Source organism: Dendropsophus ebraccatus, chromosome 13 (assembly GCF_027789765.1).
Source record: "Dendropsophus ebraccatus isolate aDenEbr1 chromosome 13, aDenEbr1.pat, whole genome shotgun sequence".
NCBI lineage: Eukaryota > Metazoa > Chordata > Amphibia > Anura > Hylidae > Dendropsophus > Dendropsophus ebraccatus.
In genome coordinates this window covers 16,396,899-16,417,348 of record NC_091466.1, presented here as the reverse complement: position 1 = coordinate 16,417,348, position 20,450 = coordinate 16,396,899, and the positions used below count along the sequence as shown (strand labels likewise).

The 20,450-nt window shown below is 42.7% G+C and overlaps 1 protein-coding gene across 2 annotated transcripts in view; it reads right to left on the bottom strand.

Annotated features, from left to right (window-relative positions):
• Nucleotides 1-20,450, bottom strand: part of BMF (Bcl2 modifying factor) — a 42,509-nt gene that overhangs the window by 7,017 nt on the left and 15,042 nt on the right. For both annotated transcript variants that reach the window (XM_069949967.1, XM_069949968.1), the window contains exons 2-3: nt 16,880-17,178; nt 11,637-11,791 (exon numbers count right to left, since the gene is read on the bottom strand). In XM_069949967.1, the coding sequence (XP_069806068.1) occupies nt 11,637-11,791; nt 16,880-17,178 (454 nt within the window). The remainder of the gene's footprint in view (nt 1-11,636; nt 11,792-16,879; nt 17,179-20,450) is intronic.

Below are 20,450 nucleotides of genomic sequence, written 5' to 3'. Positions count from 1 at the left end.
TTAGTGTGCAAAATGTGTGTGTGTGTGTGTTTTTTTAAGGGATTATCTGGGATTAGATAAAGCATGGCTACTTTTTTGCAAGAACAGCGCCACCCTTGCCATCAGGCTGTGTGCGGTATTTCAATTTAGCTTCATTCACGTCAATGGAACTGAGCTGCAATACCACATCCACACTGAGGACTAGGGTGGTGCTGTATCTGGGAGAAAGCGGCCATGTTTTTCTAAAGCTGGATAACCCCTAAATATGACTACAACTTTTTCCATCCACTGACAGCAAGCACACATAGGACAACTGAAGAACTTTTCCCCAGTCACTAGCTGTACGTAACAGCAGTGTTTTTGTTACAGTGTATTCTTTCCTCGGTCTTTGTGTCCTGACGTGCAGTAAGTGTTTACATAAGAGACCGAGCACGAAAAGTTCAACTAAGTAAAAAGAAGAAGAGGCCATGAAACCAATTCAATGTCCTGAGGGTATCTTTAATTCAGCTCGCTGGAAATGCATAAAAAGGCAGTAGTCAGGTGCTGGCAGTGCATTGTGGGTAGTGACATATCTCATGACTCAGAAGCTAATTATAGAAAGCGATATAAACAGGGAGGGGACTGCAGCCACAAAACACACACGGCCCTGCTGTCCGTTGTCTCCTCACGCAATGCCTCCACCTCCTCCCCCACCACCCCACCATGCTCTTATGTTGTGTGTCACCCAGTACAACCCCTTTAAAGACTGCTGCAAAGTTGTCAGACTGGTAGACGGAGAAAAACACTGTGCCCTCTCCCCCCTCATTCACAGTCCTGATGTGTATTATGACATTTTACCTGGAAATCTATGGCCGGGGGGTTTGGTGCTATATGAATGTAACTGTGGTTGGGTTGGTTCACGTCTCTTTCCTTGTTCTTGTTGTTCTGCTGCATCGTAGGAGTAGAATAAGTATAACTGTGGCGGCCGATTTGTTACATGATCCATGGTGCTGCCAGACTCCATTGACTTTAAAGCGTTATTGTCATGTATATAGACTCTTAACATGTCAGAAGTTGCTGATCGCAGTGGGTTTCACTCCTGAGACCTGCTGTGATCCCATGATACAGCCAGGAGGAGTGCGTAGCAGTACACAACACTCCCCGGTTGACTGTTTTGGTTTATAGAAAAAGTCAGATTTGACAGCTGGGGAAGGATGCATGCTTCCGCGCACTCCCCTTGGCTGTATCTTAGGATCGCAACGGGTCTCAGGAGAGAAACCCACTGTGATCAGTAATGGGGCATTCACACATTCAGTGCATGGGCCATAAATAGGGACAATGTGCTATGGACTGTAGTTCATTATGATGCTGTGAGCTCCGAAACACAGTGTGTCAGTACAGTAGCGCAAAGATTTAAACAGTTGCGAAGCTCCTGGCATCATGAACGATGATGCCTGAAGTTCCGAATTGCTGTCCGTGCACATACTGAAATTACAGAACATGTGAATGCCCCCTAATTTTTGACAAGTCGAGAGTTAATACAAATGACAGTAATGCTTTAAGGGCTATGGACACCTTTCCACTGATCTGCCGTTACAGCGGGGCGTATATCCATACAGTTCCCCCGCTCCCAGCAGCATATCAGAGATGGGGGACAGACTCCGGTTCAGGCCTTCCACGTCTGTGTTCTGTGCAGAACACGAAACGTGTGAATGCTGCCTTATAGATTGGAGCCAGAAGCAGAGTGAGTTACACACCAGCTCAGATGTGAACAGGGAGGAAAGAAACCTAGGAGGACAGTATATACAGGCTGAAAAGAGAGAGGAGAGCAGAGACAAGGCAGTCTGCACATGACATAATCATATAGCCTGTGTTCAAGTAAAGAGAGAAAATAGAGCAAACAGTACAGGCTGTAGAAAATACTATTTTAGCTCACACATAGTATTTCCGGTAATCTTTTGGTCAGTCTTTTTTCAACCAAAATTGAAAATACAGAAACTGTGTAAATCTTTCCAATATCGTTTTGCTCGGTCACCTCCGCTACTGATTTTGGTTGCCTAAGAATTTACATATCAAATATGCAGCTACAGTATGGCCCTTAGGGGTCCATCATTTCAGATACGGGACATGCTGATCACAATAAGAAACAGCCTGGCAATAAAAACATTATCACAATAGCAGAAACAAATAACAAATAATACATAGGGTAAAACATAACTTTTTTTTTTTTTTTTAGCTGCTTTTTTTCCCTGCTAACCAGGATGCAGTGGGCACAATGACTTTAGTCATATATAGATATGGGTGATATCTAGCTGCGACAGATGGGGACCCTGAAGAGAGGACAGATGCGGTTTATCAACATTGCACCTTATATCAGAGAGCGTTGAGGCAGAAACAAAGCTCACATGATCACCAGGTGCCTTCTGGCATGGCAGAGATTCTAAATCTTTTGTAGACCCAGATCAGCTGTTCCGATATCTAAAGTCACCACCAGAGGCTGTTATTCACCCTATAATTCAAGAGGATTTTATTTAATATAATTAAAGGGAACCCGTCACCATGAAAATGCTACCTAAGCTATCGGCATCATGTTATAGAGCAGAAGGAGCTGAACAGATTGATATATATCTTTATGGGAAAATTGATTGAAATCTCTGATGTTTCTAGGCTAAAAGTCCAGTCCCTTGAGTGACTCCGCCCACTGGACTCCTAACATAGAATGATCAGGGATTTCCCTCAACATGTTACACATTATACTGAATCTTTTCCCACAATGATATATATCAATCTGCTCAGCTGTTCCTGCTCTATAACATTATGTCTATAGATTAGATAGTATTGTCTTAGTGACAAGTTCCCTTTAAGTTAAACCCCTATGTGCAATACAACTGTCTGGTCATTTAGAATGGGGCAGTGCTTTTTGCTATGTATAGACGTTGTGTAACCTCTTGAGTAATATTTGTTATGTTTGAAGCTAGCTTATAACATACAATATAACAATACTATATATACACCAATGTCATTGGAACCGTTCACAATGAAAATGCATCCAATCTGCAGGCAGCATGTTATAGAGAAGACTATGAAGGATGACTTGTCGTTGATTCATGGAAATTCAAAAGTAAGCAGACAAGTGGGCGGTGCTACTCAGTGACTAACTATATTCACACTTATACACAGAGCTGTCAATCACTAATTAGCACCACCCACTTGACTACTTTGTTACACAGACTCAGCTACTCTTCTGTACAAACTCATTAAAGTGAATAGAGCTAAGCTGCATTACCAGGCACACGCACACCAATACTGTATGTAGTTGGCACCCTAGGGGGTCAGACCCTGATCACACAATGATATCCTATTCTGAGGGTCAACCATTATTCTGTATGTCCCATAAAACCCCTTTAGGGTGAACTATGTTAAGGCAGAGTGATTACAAAAATGTTTTTGACCGATGAACAATGATTTTATGGTCGGCTCAGAAGATGCGATCAACGACATAGGAATGAGTCATTTGATCGTTGCCTGCATACACACGGAAAGATTATCGCTTAAATCCGAACGATTTAACGATTTTTCGCACATTGGGGGAGATTTATCAAACATGGTGTAAAGTGAGACTGTCTCAGTTGCCCCTAGCAACCAATCAGATTCCACCTTTCATTCCTCACAGACTCTTTGGAAAATGAAAGATGGAATCTGACTGGTTGCTAGGGGCAACTGAGACAGTCTCACTTTACACCATGTTTGATAAATCTCCCCCAATAATCTTTCCGTGTTATAGGGCTCTAACATCTAACTGGAGTTTACAGAAAACCGTAACCCCCCGTATAAGAAAAAAAAAAGTCACATGTGCCCAATCGCTCACGTCAGTTTTCTGCCATGTTCTGGCTTTCCTGTTAAACATGTTCAATAAATCTGGACGGTGAGCCTCCACTGACTAGTCACCGCTCTCTGTCTGTCAGCACGCAGTGCAGGAATGACTGACAGGCAGAGGAACCACTAACGGGTCTCTCTGCCTGTCAATAATCCCCGCATTGCGTGATGACAGGCAGAGAGCGGTGACTAGTCAGGGGAGGCTCCCGGCCCAGATGACTAGTTGCTGCTCCTCTACCTGCCTCGCACGGCGTAATAACACTTCTTTTCCCCCTTTTTAAAGCTCCTGCTGCAGCCACGGCTTGTATGCTCGGCAAGCTGCACAGTAGATCTATACACTGCTGCAGGGAACCTTATCATTACAATCGAGCTGATTGGTTCTCTTTAAACTCTACGTGCTTATCTTCCCCCAGGACTTTATGAAATGTACCAGATGCTTAGACAGACATCACAATATGAACAATGAGTGAAGATATAGAATAACTAGCCAGGGGCAAGTGCAGGTTCACTCAGAAGTTCAAGTGCAGGTGCGGGGGTGAATTGTTCAGGTAAGACTGACAGCAGGTAAACAACATGAGCTAAATCCACAACAGGTGTCTGAGGTTTCAAACTTGGGTTCATGTAATGGATGTGTCTAATGGTCCTTTTACACGGAACGATTTATCGTTCGAATTTGCACCATAACGGTAGAATTCGAACGATAATCGTACGTGTGAACGCAGCGAACGATCAAACAACGAGCGAGAAATCGTTCATTTTGATCTTTCAACATGTTCTCAAATTATCGTTGGTCGTTCGCAAAGAATTCGCAGATCGTTTCGTGTAAACAGTCTTTCAACGATTTCACCTATGTGTGAGATAGGCTTAAGCGATGGCAAAACGATCGCATAACGATTTTTCCGTACGATGTATGGTTCTGTCTAAACGCTGATCGTTATAAAAAAAACATCGTTCATTCAAAATCGTTAATCGTGCGATCGGGCGAATTATCGCTCCGTGTAAAAGTACCATAAGGGTGCGTTTACACAAAGATTTATCTGACAGATTTTGGAAGCCAAAGGCAGGAATGGATTTGAAGAGAGGATAGATCCCAGTCTTTCCTTTATGACCTGATCCCTGTTTATAGTCTGTTCCTGGTTTTGACTTAAAAGATCTGTCAGATAAATCTGTCTGTGTTAACGCACCATTATGCTGCGTTTACACGGAATGATTATTGTTCGAATTTTCACAAAAACGATCACATTGAGCGATAATCGTTCCATGCAAACACAGCAAACGATCAAGCGATGAGTGAAAAATCGTTCATTTTGATCTTTTAACATATTCTTAAATCATCGTTCGTCGTAAAAATTTGGAGATCGCTTCGTGTAAACAGTCTTTGAAAGATTTACCCTATATAAAAGATGGGCTGAAACGATCTTAAAAACGATCGCAATAACAATTTTTCTTACGAATTTTCTAACAATTTATTCGTCTAAACGCTGATCGTTATGAAAACCAAATGGTTGCTACAAAATGGTTAAACGATCGATTGGGCGAATTATCGCTTCGTGTAAACGTAGCATAAGGGTATAAACACACACACCGTATACGCAGCGTATTTACTGCTGCGATACGCAGCAAATACGCAACAAATACGCAACAAATACGCAGCAGATTAGATCTAAATAACTGAACACAGCATCAAATCTGCACCATCAAATCTGCTGCGTATCTGCTGCGTATTTGCTGCGTATCTGCTGTGTATACGTTGTGTGGGTTTGTACCCATAGGCTATGTTCACACTATGTATGTGTGCGGCTGTATTTTTTATGCGGCTGGAAATGTGCGGATGAAACTACGGCCGTGGGGAAAAATAGACATGCGGCTGAAAACATACGGTCATTTACTTGGAAATTTGGTTCAACTAAAAATAACAAATAAAATCTTAAGAAAGTGATGCAAACACCTCTGGATGCATCTGGGAAAGCAGGGAAACAGTTTACATGAATTGCTATTACCGGGGTTTGCGATCCTCTGCAGTATGCCGATGTCTCTCATGGTTAATATATTGAATTTATAAAACACATTTTCGTTGTAATAAATTCCTTTTCATTGTTCAATAATTAAATTTAAACGATTCCATCATTTTGCAATTAAATATACCGTTAGGGTACAAACCCACTTGACGTATTTGCTGTGTCAATCAGTCTTAAAAATTAGCAGGCAAAACGCAGGTTAGCTTTATACGATTGTTCTGCGTTAAAATACGCAATTGCGTATTTTTGAAGCGTGAAGCTTGTTGTTAGCAAAGCATCAGTTGTTAACAACCTGTGCGAAAAACGCATGTAGCTTCACGCTTCAAAAATACGCAATTGCGTATTTTAACGCAGAACAATTGTATAAAGCCAACCTGCGTTTTGCCGGCTTATTTTTAAGACTGATTCACGCAGCAAATACGTCAAGTGGGTTTGTACCCTTAAAATAAATATAAATAAATGTATATTTATATATATATTTATGTTTTGACAGTATATTTAATTGCACAATGATGGATTCGTTTAAATTAAATTATTGAACAACGAAACTGATTTTATTTCAACGAAAATGTGTTTTATTAATTAAATATTAATTAGTACAGGAAGCTCCATTAAGCCGTTAATTCATATTGCCGGCAAAAGAGCTTTCTGTACTAATCATCACTTTACTTTAATTAAAACATCAAATGTTTCTTCTAATTATGTTATCACAATAGTATTATTAGAAGAAACATTTAGAATTATATGTGCGCTCAGCTGATTGGCTGATCGGCTGAGCGCACATATAATAAGCCGGTCCGCAGTACAGTGACTTCATTGTGCTGCGGACCAGCGAAGAGGACACATCGGGGTGAGTATAGAGCTCTCCCCACCCCCTCCCCAGCACTGCACCCCTCCCAGCAAAGAAGGGGGGTCACTTAACCCCTTCCTTGCTGGGATGGGTGCAGTCTGACATCAGTCTGGCCCCCAAGGGGTTAAGGTGGATGCAATACATCCTCCCTTAACCCCTTGGGGGCCAGACTGTAAGCAGCGATCTGTAAAGATGCTGCATACTGTAAGGAGCACAACACCGCTCACAATGATGGGTGTTGTGCTCCTGTTTGTGTGTTTTTTGTGTGTTTCTCCCTTTTTGTTTTTCAGATATCGGTATCCTGTGGATTACGTCGGATTCCATGGACTACGTCGATGACCAGTGGTTGATTGTTGTTTTTTTTTTTTTAATAAAATGGTCAATGAGGGGTGTGGGTTTTTTTTTTTAATTTGAATAAAAAATTTTTTTAACTTGTGTCTTGTCTTTATTTCTTTACTTTATAGACTTAGTAGTAGAAGCCGTCTAATAGACGGAATCCATTACTAAGTCGGGGCCTAGTGTTAGCCGGTATAAAATGGCTAACACTAACCCCCTATTATTACCCCAGTACCCAATGCCACCAGGGGTACTGGAAAGAGCCGGGTGCCAGTGGTCCCGGAGCGTCAAAATTGGCGCTCCTGGACCGGGCGGCAGCAGGCTGGTAAGATTTAGGCTGGGGAGGGCCTAAACCAATGGCTCTTCCCACCCTGGTGTTACCAGGCTGCTGTCGTTTGGTTTTTAACCCGGCTGGTTATAAAAATAGGGGGGACCCTATGCGTTTTCTTTTAATTATTTATTTATTTAAAAAAAAAACGCATAGGGTCCCCCCTATTTTTATAACCAGCCGGGTTAAAAACCAAACGACAGCAGCCTGGTAACACCAGGGTGGGAAGAGCCATTGGTTTAGGCCCTCCCCAGCCTAAATCTTACCAGCCTGCTGCCGCCCGGTCCAGGAGCGCCAATTTTGACGCTCCGGGACCACTGGCACCCGACTCTTCCCAGTACCCCTGGTGGCATTGGGTACTGGGGTAATAATGGGGGGTTAGTGTTAGCCATTTTATACCTGCTAACACTAGGCCCCAACTTAGTAATGGATTCCGTCTATTAGAAGGCTTCCACTACTAAGTCTATAAAGTAAAGAAATAAAGACAAGACACAAGTTAAATTTTTTTTTATTTAAATAAAAACACCCCCACACCCCTCATTGACCATTTTATAAAAAAAAAACAACAAACAACCGCTGGTCATTGACGTAGTCCACGGAATCCGACGTAATCCACAGGATACCGATATCTGAAAAACAAAAAGGGAGAAACACACAAAAAACACACAAACAGGAGCACAACACCCATCATTGTGAGCGGTGTTGTGCTCCTTACAGTATGCAGCATCTTTACAGATTGCTGCTTACAGTCTGGCCCCCAAGGGGTTAAGGGAGGATGCATTGTGTCCCCTTAACCCCTTGGGGGCCAGACTGATGTCAGACTGCACCCATCCCAGCAAGGAAGGGGTTAAGTGACCCCCCTTCCTTGCTGGGAGGGGTGCAGTGCTGGGGAGGGGGTGGGGAGAGCTCTATACTCACCCTGATGTGTCCTCTTCGCTGGTCTGCAGCACAATGAAGTCACTGTACTGCGGACCGGCTCATTATATGTGCGCTCAGCCGAACAGCCAATCAGCTGAGCGCACATATAATTCTAAATGTTTCTTCTAATAATGCTATTGTGATAACATAATTAGAAGAAACATTTGATGTTTTCATTAAAGTAAAGTGATGATTAGTACAGAAAGCTCTATTGCCGGCAATATGAATTAACGGCTTAATGGAGCTTCCTGTACTAATTAATATTTAATTAATAAAACACATTTTCGTTGAAATAAAATCAGTTTCGTTGTTCAATAATTTAATTTAAACGAATCCATCATTGTGCAATTCAATATACTGTCAAAAAATAAATATACATATAAATATACATTTATTTATATATATATTTATTTTAACAGTATATTTAATTGCACAATGATGGATTCGTTAGAATTAAATTATTGAACAACGAAAGGGACTTTATTACAACGAAAATTTGTTTTATTAATTTAATATATTAACTATTAGAGGCATTGGCATTCGGCATAATTGCCGGCTATTTTTGAAGTACTCAGTACGGACCGCCTGTCAATCCACGGCCGCATTTCCAGCCGCAAACAATGGTCTTGTTCATTTTTTACGGGTCCGTTTACGATCGGGCCGTAGATTCATACATAGTGTGCACTGTGCAGCCGTATATTGTATACTTTCCAGCGTACGCATAAGGCGGAAAAATCCGGCCGATGATTTACCGCCCGCAATACAGCCGCACAGATACAGAGTGTGAACCTAGCCATAGGGTGCGTTCACACCTACAGGATCTGCAGCAGATTTGATGCTGTGTTCAGTTATTTAAATGAAATCTGTTGCAGAAAATCAGCTGCAGATCCTGTAGGTGTGAACGCACCATTAGGGTACAAACCCACACACCGTATACGCAGCAGATACGCAACAAATACGCAGCAGATTTGATGCTGTGTTCAGTTATTTAGATCTAATCTGCTGTATATTTGCTGCGTATTTGCTGCGTATCGCAGCAGTAAATACACTGCGTATACGTTGTGTGGGTTTATACCCTTGTGCTGCGTTTACATGGAGTGATAATTTGCCCAATCAAACAACTAACGATTTCGAAGTAACGATCAGCGTTTAGACTGAACAAAATATTGTTTGGAAAATTCGTCATTGCGATCGTTTTGAGATCGCTTAAAGAGGTTGTCCAGCGAAAATCTTTTTCTTTCAAATCCATTGATATAAGAAAGTTATATAGATTAGTAATTTACTTCTATTTAAAAATATCAAGTCTTCCCATACTTATTAGCTGCTGTATGTCATGCAGGAAATGCTTCATTTTCAGTCTGACACAGTGCTCTCTGCTGACATCTCTGGCCGAGACAGGAACTCTGTCTTGGTTTTCTATGAATCCCCATAGAAATCCCCCCAGTCTGACACAGTGCTCTCTGCTGCCACCTCTGTCTATGTCAGGAACTGTCCAGGGGTTATCTGAATGCTTTCAATGAGGTCCCTGCTGCTTCCCGCTACCTGATGATGTCCCAGCATTCAGGATAAGCCCGCTCAGGCCATCTCTGCCCATGGTGAATGACCAAATAGATAACCTGGCTGCCCCGTGCTTCCCATGATGGCAGTGCTTGGATTGTCCGTGAACCTACAGACAAAAATCTGATTTCTAGGACCAGTGAAATGTTGAGTACTCCTTTGTTATTTGAGCCCATAGAAAGTAGATGTAATGGTGGACGCTCGTCTATTCTCCTTTGTATTCTTGCCCCTCCCCCCATTCTTGTTCCATTCCTTCGCTCTCCTCCTGGCCTCCATAACCAAAATTCATTAGGATATTGTGCAATTACATTTTTGCAAAACCAGTTCTACAACTTTTTGTTTAATTTCTTAAAGGGCATTAAAATTGGAAAGAAGTATACAAGGTGAGTGCTTTCACCGGCTGCCCGAACGCTATTAAAGTCTTAGTGATGGTTCACAGCTGGTGTTGCTGTTCATATGGTAGTGTAGTGACAGCAGGGTTATCGAAGGTTGTAGGCTTGTCAGAAAAGATGTTTTGTTTTTGTTTTTTTGCTTTTAAAGAGTTCGATAGTAGGAAACAGTCTGATATGTTGGGATAGTGTGAACTGGAGTATGGGAGATGTATAGGCGAAATGCACGGCCCCATGGATATAGGCACAGTAGAAGGGGACCATACTGACTTTTATGGGAGAGTTTTGTAGGCATGCTCTGTGACCTGTGTGAAGGTCATTGTGCAGGAAGGGGAAGGCTTTGAACAGCCTATTCCTGTCATATCTATATACTGTTGTTACCTTTCACTGTAATCCGGTCTAAGATGATAAGGAGGAGACTGCTGAAGAGTTTTCTCTACAGAACAGGAAGTGTCCGCTTATTATTAGGCTTAGGGCCTAATAATAAGCAGCAAACAAGTGTCGATCATTGAGATCTGTGCTCGTTTACACAGCCTTCACAAGGCTCAATCAGATACTTAGCCAGGCTACACAAACGATGGGTGGATTGTTTGTGCGGCCCTTTAATTTCATCATAGCAATGATTTTATAGGTTGCACAAAGATGCGATCAGCCGGCCTACAAGCATTTTCTCATTCAGCAACATAAAAGGGCCCTTGGCAGCCACAGTAAAAAATACAATATTTCAGGATTATTTTAAAATATAAATAGTGAAATAGAAAAGAAAATACAAAAAAAAAAAATCACAAAAAATTCCTAAAAGTTTGCTTTAAACAATAGGTCAATTCTGATGACACATGGGTGTGATGGTTGTATGCATAACTTGGAGGAAGCCAGCGGTTAGCAATAGGTTTAGCACATTAAAAAATTATTGCCTTTTAAATCAACTGGTTACTGAAAGTGCCAGAGATTTGTAATTTACTTTTAATAAAAAAATATCAAGTCTTCCCGTACTTATCAGCTGCTGTATGTCCTGCAGGAAGTGGCAATATTTCCAATCTGGAAAGCAGGAGAGGTTTTCTATGGAGATTTGCTATTTCTCTGGACAGTTCCAGAGGTGGCAGCAGAGAGCACTGTGTCTCTCTGACTCAAAAGAATACACCACTTTCTACAGGACATACAGCAGCTGATAAGAACTGGAAAACTTTGAGATTTTTTTTATAGAAGTAAATTACAAATCTCTGTCACTTTCTGGGACCAGTTGATCTAAAATAAACAAAAATGTGAACCACCCCTTTATAAAATTGGTAATATTAGTATACTAATATTGGTTGATATATACATCGATATTGCACATAAGAATTTACCTGTTGATAACTGATAGTATTGGTTGTATCTCATGACTATTAATATAAAGAGATTTTTACCCTCTGTAGATGAAGTCTGTGGAACTGATCTCCAATGCACTGTAACTTCCGAGCAATTCTCCGCTCTGCAGTCTGCTCCTGCCTGACACGACCTGCCCCATTACCGAACCGCACGGAGAAGTTCGTGGACTGGTGTAAGAGATATCCTGCATGTCCTACAAGACAGAGACACCATTACTGACATAAGAGGAGGATAGATCCCAGGGATAGGGAACCTAAGGCCCTCCAGCTGTTGCAAAACTACAATTACCATCATGCCTGGTCCAGGCATGATGGGAATTGTAGTTTTACAACAACTGGAGGGCCATAGCTTCCCCACCCCTGATAAATCCTAATCTGATACTGTTAACAAATTGTACAGAAATTCAACAAATTTAAACATTATTCCTAATTTCTAGTGCCAAAATCCAGATTTTTGGAATAAACTTTTTCTTTCTGATCTAACAACCAGGTAAGCATCAGGCCACATGTTAGGCTCATTCTGACTAGTTCCAAGGATTGTAAAAACCTATTATAATAGGCATAGATTTTTCTGCGTGCAGTGGGATACTTTAGGACCATGCATTTGAAACCAGTAGTCGTGTGGTCTTGCCAAAAGTCCTGGCCAATGCGTGGTCATTGGAGAACGGAAATGGGGAATGGTTTCAAACATATGCACCCTTAAAGGGAATGTGTCACCTAAATTTTCTTTTGATTCAGATATTAAAACTTGTTCTTTTATTCTAATCTATTCCTATTTTTTTTATTTAATTTTACTTTTTGTACGTTGTTATGGGGGCGGCCATCTTGCCTGAGCTATTCTTAACAGCATTTAGTGACATGCTTTACAGCAAAACTCATGGACATAGACAAAAATAGAAAGAGTCTGTCCCCTTGAGATGAATGTGAAACATCATTGAGCGTGCTCTGTGACCTTTGAAAAGCTCATACCACAGGGAGCTGCTATTGTCTCCTCTATCTACTGGTGTCACATATTGCTGCATATTGCTGCAATGCTGTACAGATCACTTTACAGCAGCCTCCTCTTATCACCACAGACACAACAGGAAGTCTCAGCTTAGTTTTAGCCCCAGTGGTGTGAATGAGAACTGCAAGATTTCAGGATTGTTTTATAATATTGATTGAAAAATAGAAAATTAGAAAAAAATGTCACCAAAAATTCTTTAAAAATATATGTTTAACATAAAAACATAATTTAAACAATAAGTCATTCTTGATTACACATTCCCTTTAAGCGTATATGATTTTTTAATAAGGAGACGGGAGTACGTCACTGTAGGACTCCTCTAAAAGTAGATTATCTCCCCGAGAACAAAAAGATTAGTAGGTGAAAATCAAGGGCAATAGTGACTGCAGTATCTAAGCAGGTATGAAACAGGTGGCACCCCGTCCTATGTTCGTTGTGGATGCAAATACATGCGTTTGAGGCCGCACCCCTTTTTGCTTTCTCCAATGGCCACACAATGTTGCCGGGACATTCAGCAAGACTACTTGGCTATTGTAGACTGCAAGGGGGCATGGCCTCAAAGGCATGCATGCATGTGGAAACACAGCTTTGGGCTATGTGTCCACAATGGAAAAATCACATACGTCTTTCTGGACGGCCATCATTTTAACATTAAAAGACAGCTGTCTATTGGTAATGACGGACGTAAATAATGATCATGAACGTTATTTGCAGCGGTTATAATTAATAGATGGTCACCTTTTGATGCTCAAAGACGGATGTCATTTTCCGGTTGTGGAAACATGGTCTAAAAGTGGCATGAAAACGAAAGTGATTCCAATTAAACTAGAGCTCATCCCGCAAAAAACAAGCAAACCCTAAAACAGCTAGGTAGATGAAAAATTAAAATGTTCTAGGGGTCTAGGGGTTTAAAAGTAGTAAATCATGACAAAATTTATAGAAATTTGCCTCTGCTGTCACCGTACTGACCCTGAGCTGAACACTGAGACCCCCACCCAGCAAGAGAACGAGCAGGGGGAACATTCCACCACCAACTTGCAGCAATCTCCATCCATACAGCTCCATTATATGTCTATTGGAGCCGAAGAGCCTAGGTGGAAGAGACAGACAGGGGGAAGTATACTGCGCTTCTCCCCACTTCGATCCTGATTGTTGACCCCCCCCCCCCCCTAAAACTGTGTCCCAATTTTTATGATGCGTGCATATAAGAACCCTGAGAATGGTGAGACTATTCTAACGACATTTGACACTGATTATTGGAACTGTGCAACACAAACGTATAAAACATGAGGAACTTGATGTGAAGTTTGTGCTTGGCAGGGACTTTCCTTATTTTTGGCAGTTGTGGTGGAAGCCCTTTCCAGAGCGTACTGCTCATATTCCTAAAAGGGGACATGCACCTGTAGGGACTGATGGTAAAAATAGATTTCATGGAATTTTACCTAATAAAAATAAAACATATAATTAAAAAAAAAAAAAAAAAAAACACTCAGTCCCAGGTGGTCTCTATAGCAACAGCCAGGTCAGCCAATCACTTGCTGGGATGCTGTTACACCTCGGTCAGTGATTGGCTGAGCGGGTTGTCACTGCAGAGACGGCGGGGGATGCACAGACACGGCAGGAGGACACTGGGGGAGTGTGGAGAGATCACCCTATCAATTATTCAGCTGTGTAATAGACTCGGTAAGCAGGCAATGATCTAGCAGATCGGTGCTCGCTAACAGTGCAGGGTTGGACAGTGTAATACAGCCTTAAATGGGAACTATCAGTAAGTCAGACGAATCTAACCTGCTGATAGCCCGCTATTGTGCATGGGGCGCTGAGGAAGAGGGTAAGTCTCTTACCTTCCTCCTCTGCGCCGTTCCTGTGCTGTAAGCAGTGTAATCCTTGGTCCGGAGCACCGCCATTGTGCGGCCCCCTCCTTCTAATGATAATCAATAGAGTGGGTGGGCCGGATCGGAGCTCTGGGAGCGGGGCAGCGCTCCTAACAGTGCTCCAGGCCGAAGTTTACACTACTTACACACATATCTTCCTCCTCAACACCCTGTACACAATAGGGAGCCATCAGCAGGTTACATTCGTCTGATAGTTCCCCTTTAAGAAGACCATCATAATCAGGATGAATTTTTGTGGAAAAAGGAAATTTTCTGTTCTGCTTAATTTTTAAAAAGGTTGGAGACAGTTCAGGGTGTGAGCAGTCTAAGACCCCAATAGCTGCCAGCTGTGAGAGCTCCTTTAAGAAAGATGTAATCTATTCCCCCAGGGGTCCCAGCTTAGGGAAGAACAGGTAATGCTAGCCTGTGGGAGCCATAGTGAACTCTGTACTGCTGGGTATCGACATGACACAAATAACGGGAAACCTATTCCTGGGACTGAAATTATTGGAGTACCAGTGTGCCGAAGAGCCTGGGTAACCCAGAAGACAGTGATCCCATGAGCTAATTCCCCCCAGACATTGTCACACCATCCATCATTTTTAATGAGGCCTCCGCAGTCCGCACTATGGCTTTTGGCTCGGGGAAAAATCATGTCGGTTCGCTAATGTATGGGAAAAGTAATCCATCAGTAAGCGTCTTCCATATGTTGTGTATCTTACAAAGTATTAGACTATCTGTACACATGCAGGCCACAAATTCCCCTACATCGTAGACGGCCCATAGCTAGCACTGATCCTGGCGTACAGCCATTGTCTCTAATTAGAACCACATTATTTTCCATTTCTGCGCTGAGGTAGCAGCCTGCGCCAATGATAATTTTACAGACTCAAAATTATAGGCAGAAAAATTACACAAAGTCAATAGAAATAACATAATGAATTTGTGATACATGAAAAAAACATATATACAATAAACAAACCCAACAGTTTAATATCTTAGCTACCAGAAAAAAAATGAAAGAAAAATGATTTATATAGTGGAAAGGAACGTACTAGTAAGTTTTTTTTAAAGGGCTCGGGGTGGCTCATCTGTTCGATCCTCTACAGTCAATTTTTCACTACTCAGCACTTCCTGTTTATGTCTTCACACACAGGAAATGCCCAATCAGCCAATCACAGCCAGAGCAATGTCTTGCCTTAGCGAGTGATTGGCTGAGTGGACATTTCCTGTGTGTCAAGCAGTCGGCCAGGAAGTGTCGATGAGCTGGGGCTGGGCACATTTAAAGGGGTTGTTTGGGATAATTTTGGATAATGTCAGTAATGTATACTTACCTGTCCAGCTCCCCTGCCGCATCTCGGCTGCCTTATCTGCGCCGTTGTCTGTGTTTGGGAAACATCCGGTAACATCCCGATTCCTGATAACATCCCGATAAGTCCTATACTGTCTATGCTGACCGGACATTTCCAAAAGGAGCAGGACATCACTGGATATTTCCAAACCCCCAGCAACAGGAAAGAATGAGTGGCCAGAGATCCATCAGCGGCGGGGGTGCGAGACAGGTAAGTATACATTACTGACATGTCCCCCGCAGCCCCAGCAGAATCTGCAAGTATGAAATTCTGGATAACCCCTTTAAGAACCTCATACACTTTATACTTCTGTCAGCTAAATCTGTCGATTGCAGCATCTTTACCCATCAGTATTAAGTGTATGGGGCTCTCCCAATACTCCACTGACAAATAGGTCATATGGAAAAAAAAAGCACTGTCTGACCCCTTTGTTCTCAGTGAGATAAGCTGCTGCCAGAGCAGTCTGGCTGTGCCAAACATTCATGGGTATGGGGATGATAGAGGAGATAATTGTCGGCCCAACGATTTTGTAGACAGCTCAAAAGATCAGGCAGGTGAGTATCCCTAAATTCTTTTCAAGCCAGCATAAGTACAAAAAAAAAAAAAAGCTTCCTGGTGATAGACGACCCCTTATACATATAAGGGAACCAGATTTGTATCAAGATTTATGGCCCATGATAAATTAGACGCAGGAGGAGGTCACATTGCCGCGCTTCTTCCCCCCTTGCTCGCCCAATAGGTGATTGGGGGTTACGGCTGTCAAGAGTAGGCAAGAATTTGGGAAGGCAAGATAAGGCAAGAATCTCCCTGTAATATCCTGATTTTACACAGGAATCCTATGTAGATAAAAAATTTAATTTTATTAAGTCCTATTACAAGTCAACGAAGTCCACCAGTCACCATTTACATCCATTGTACGATCGGCCCAGCACAGCTAAAAACAAACCTATTAGACACCTACACAACTTTTCACTATACAATAGATGCACTTTATTACCATTACAATGGGAAAACCGATTCAGGCAACTCTGGGGACAAATCGTCTCTTACCATAGAAAAGTCTCTGTGGAGATTCCGAAACGCCACATGGTAACATGATATCACCAATAAGAGATGAGGGCTCTAAGGTCTGCGTGGCTTTGTCTTTGCTCTCGGTAATCCTGCACCCTGGGCCGCAGCAGTGAGATACGCTGAAGAGCTGGAAGCGGCCTAGGAGACATTTATAGGGTGGACTGTGGGGGAACATCGAAGATGACGAAGATAACGGCTCCGCGGGAAACTCAAAATCGTCTGGGTAAAAGACGTCGTCGTCCAGTTCATCTGAACTCAGGAACTCGTGCTCCATCCTCCTGGAGAAGTGAAAGATACATGAATTAGTACTCGACATAGGAGCCCAGAACATATAAGATGAAGAGCAAGATTGCAAGAACTCCAGGAGTCCTGTTGACAACAGATAAACCATTAATGTCTGGGGAAACATTACTAGAAATTCGGTTGCACAATGTTGCACAATACACAGACTTGTGTACACGCCGTCTGTCATCTGTTGTCTACCATGGAAACTTGCATGGGGACAATTATTATTTTTTTTATGTAGGCTGTATACATTAAAGGGATTCTCCTACAATTAGAGGTGAAAACATTTTGCTTCCTGTTCTCTTCATCCTTTACCGACCCTGAGAATTACAGCAACTGTGTACTGGATAGCTGCTATTAATCCAAGATCTGTCCTGGGGTCCGTTCGGCAGGTGATGCAGTTATTGTCCTAAAAAACAATTTTTAAACTTGCAGCCCTGTGTCAAATTGGCGTGGCCTAAAGTACCCATGTCCTAGGCTTGCACCGCCTCTCCGTCCCTCCTCCCCGCCCTCTACACCATTTGGAATGCCCCAGGATGGATTTCTCCTCTTCATCACTTGTTTGAACACTGCACATGGGCCTTACCGATCCAGCTCATGCGCAGTGTTCAGACAAGTGCTGATTAGGAGAAATCCTGCCTGGGACATTCCTAATGGTAAAAAGGGCGGGGAGGAGGGATGGAGAGGCAACGACAATTTGAGACAGAGCTGTAAGTTTAAAAGTTGTTTTTAGGACAACTGCATCACCTGCCGAATGGACCCCAGGACAGATCTTGGATTAAAAGCAGCTATCCAACAGTACAAGTGGTTTGGGGGGGGGGCTATCCCTGCCTTATACTATTGGACCCTCACCGATCTGGGGAACAAGGTTTCTGTAAAGGAACTTGATAAAGAGGATATCCAGTAATATCAAACTGAAGGCCTATCCTCAGGTTAGAAGTCAATGTTTGATCGATAGGGGTCCAATTCTTAAAACGGCTGCTGAAAAGGATAAGCTACTGCAGAGCTGCACCATTCACTTGGGATAGGACTTCAGTACTTTACACCAATGCTGATGGGTATGCAGGTAAGAGGGCAGGTAAACATTGGATAGGCTGTGGCTAAAGGCCCTATTACACCAAATAATTATCGGGCATACTTGGGTGTAATAGAGCGTTACATGACCACGATCAGCTGACATGCACGGTCAGGTGGTCGTGGTCTTTCAACATGTTGAAACGGCCCAATCATGACAGCAAAAGTCTGCTACGCGATGCTCTGTGTGATAGGGGCAGACCGCTACTAACTTTAATGGGCCACCCGGACGATCTCAGGATCTTCCGGGCAGCCCCTCCTGCAGATCCCCGCGACCCCTCCCGCTCCTCCCCTGTGCGTGTAATAGCACAGGCAGCTAGCAGGGAATGAGGGGGAAGCAATCGCTGACCTGACAGGCTGGCGCTCGCTTTCCCCTCATTATTTTACAGTGTAATGCTGCGTTTACATGGAATGATTATCGTGCGAATTTGCACGATAACGATCAAATTCGAACGATAATCGTTCATTTTGATTTTTTAACATGTTCTTAAATCGACGTTCGTTGTTCGCATAAAATTCGCAGATCGTTCCGTGTAAACAGTCGTTCACCGATTTTACCTATGTGCGAGATAGGCTTAAGCGATCGCGAAATGATTGCGAAACAAATTTTCCGTATGATATATCGTTCCGTCTAAACGCTGATCGTTATAAAAAAAAAAATCATTACTTCGAAATCGTTAATCGTAAGGTCGGGCGAATTATCATTCCATGTAAACGCAGCATAAGGCTAGGACCACACTAAGTTTTGCAAAAAACGTTTTGTTTATCGTTTTTTGCAAAAAAAAACTTATGGAAAAACAGATGCAATTGTGTGCAATCCATTTTGATCCATTTGACTTAATATTCTATAACAGATAAAAACGGTTGTTGTTTTTTTTAGAGTACACAAAAACTTGGTTGACCACATTATTGTGTACGCAAAAAAAACCCTGATGTGTTTTGATCTGTTTTTTTATCCTTTTTTTTTTATAATGAAAGTCAATGGAAAAACGGATGCAAACAAATACATCTGTTTTTTCATCCCTTTTTTTTTTCATAAAATGGAAGAAAAAAAAATACATTGCAAAATCACAGTGTGAACCCAGCCTTAAGCCAGGAAAAGACCACGCCGAGTGTGTTCTCTCCCGGCTCTGTGTCATGTACTAGAATGGACTTTATGGGGCCACCTCAGGCTGCACGCTCAAATATTTAGGGATGGGTGGGGGTCTGAACACCTAGCCCCCAGACCATGTCAGAAATTTTTTGGAAGCTCAGGTACCGCACATTAGATATATACATACCCTACTATAAGTCTGAATGCGAGTCAGTAACTGGATAGTTAAATCACTGGTAACAAAATTACTGCATTGAAATCAGTCCATCTCTTATGGGTGGGTAACATGAAAGTGGATGAAAATTTTTGTAGGAAAAAAATTATTTCCCCCAAATTGCCCAAAATCCTTTCCCCAGGTTCCACAGATGGTCACTGCCATGAAGGGGGGCACAAGGTCTGTACAATGTTGAGGTTGGTGCTACATGTCAGTAATACCCACATGAATGCCAGGACCCTAGGTTTCCCAGTAGAACATTGCCCTGTGCTGTAGGCATTCAACAATGGACATAGATCAACATGGGCGCCCTGAGTGGCCTGAAGCTATACGGCCCCATACAAAGCTAGCTGTCATGCCCTATGTAGTCTAACAACTTTCTGTTATAGTTAGCATTAAAGGGGTAATCCAAAGTAAAATGTATTTTAAAGGGGTACTCCGGCCCGGGGGTATTTTTCAGTTATGGTCGTTGATGGGGTGGTTATGGACAGCCGAGGTCACTTACCTACCCCGTTCCAGCACCAGGTCCCGGAACGCGGCGCCCCTTACCCCCGTCCCGCGGCCGCTTACTGGTGTGAGCTGCCGCATGAGTCGTGACGTCTCAAGGCAGCTCAACCATTCAGCGGCCGAGGCGGGAGAATGGTTGAGCTACTTTGGTTGAGCTACTAAAGCCTCAGAATGGCTGAGCTACTTTGAGACGTCATGTCTCATGCGGCAGCTCACACCAGGAAGTGGCCGTGGGATGGGGGTACGGGGCACCGCGATCCGGGACACGGCGCTGGAACGGGGTAGGTGGGTGACCTCTGCCGTCCATATCCACCCCTTCCCCGGCCATAGCTGAAAAATACCCCCGGGCTGGAGTACCCCTTTAAATGAAGTGGTGT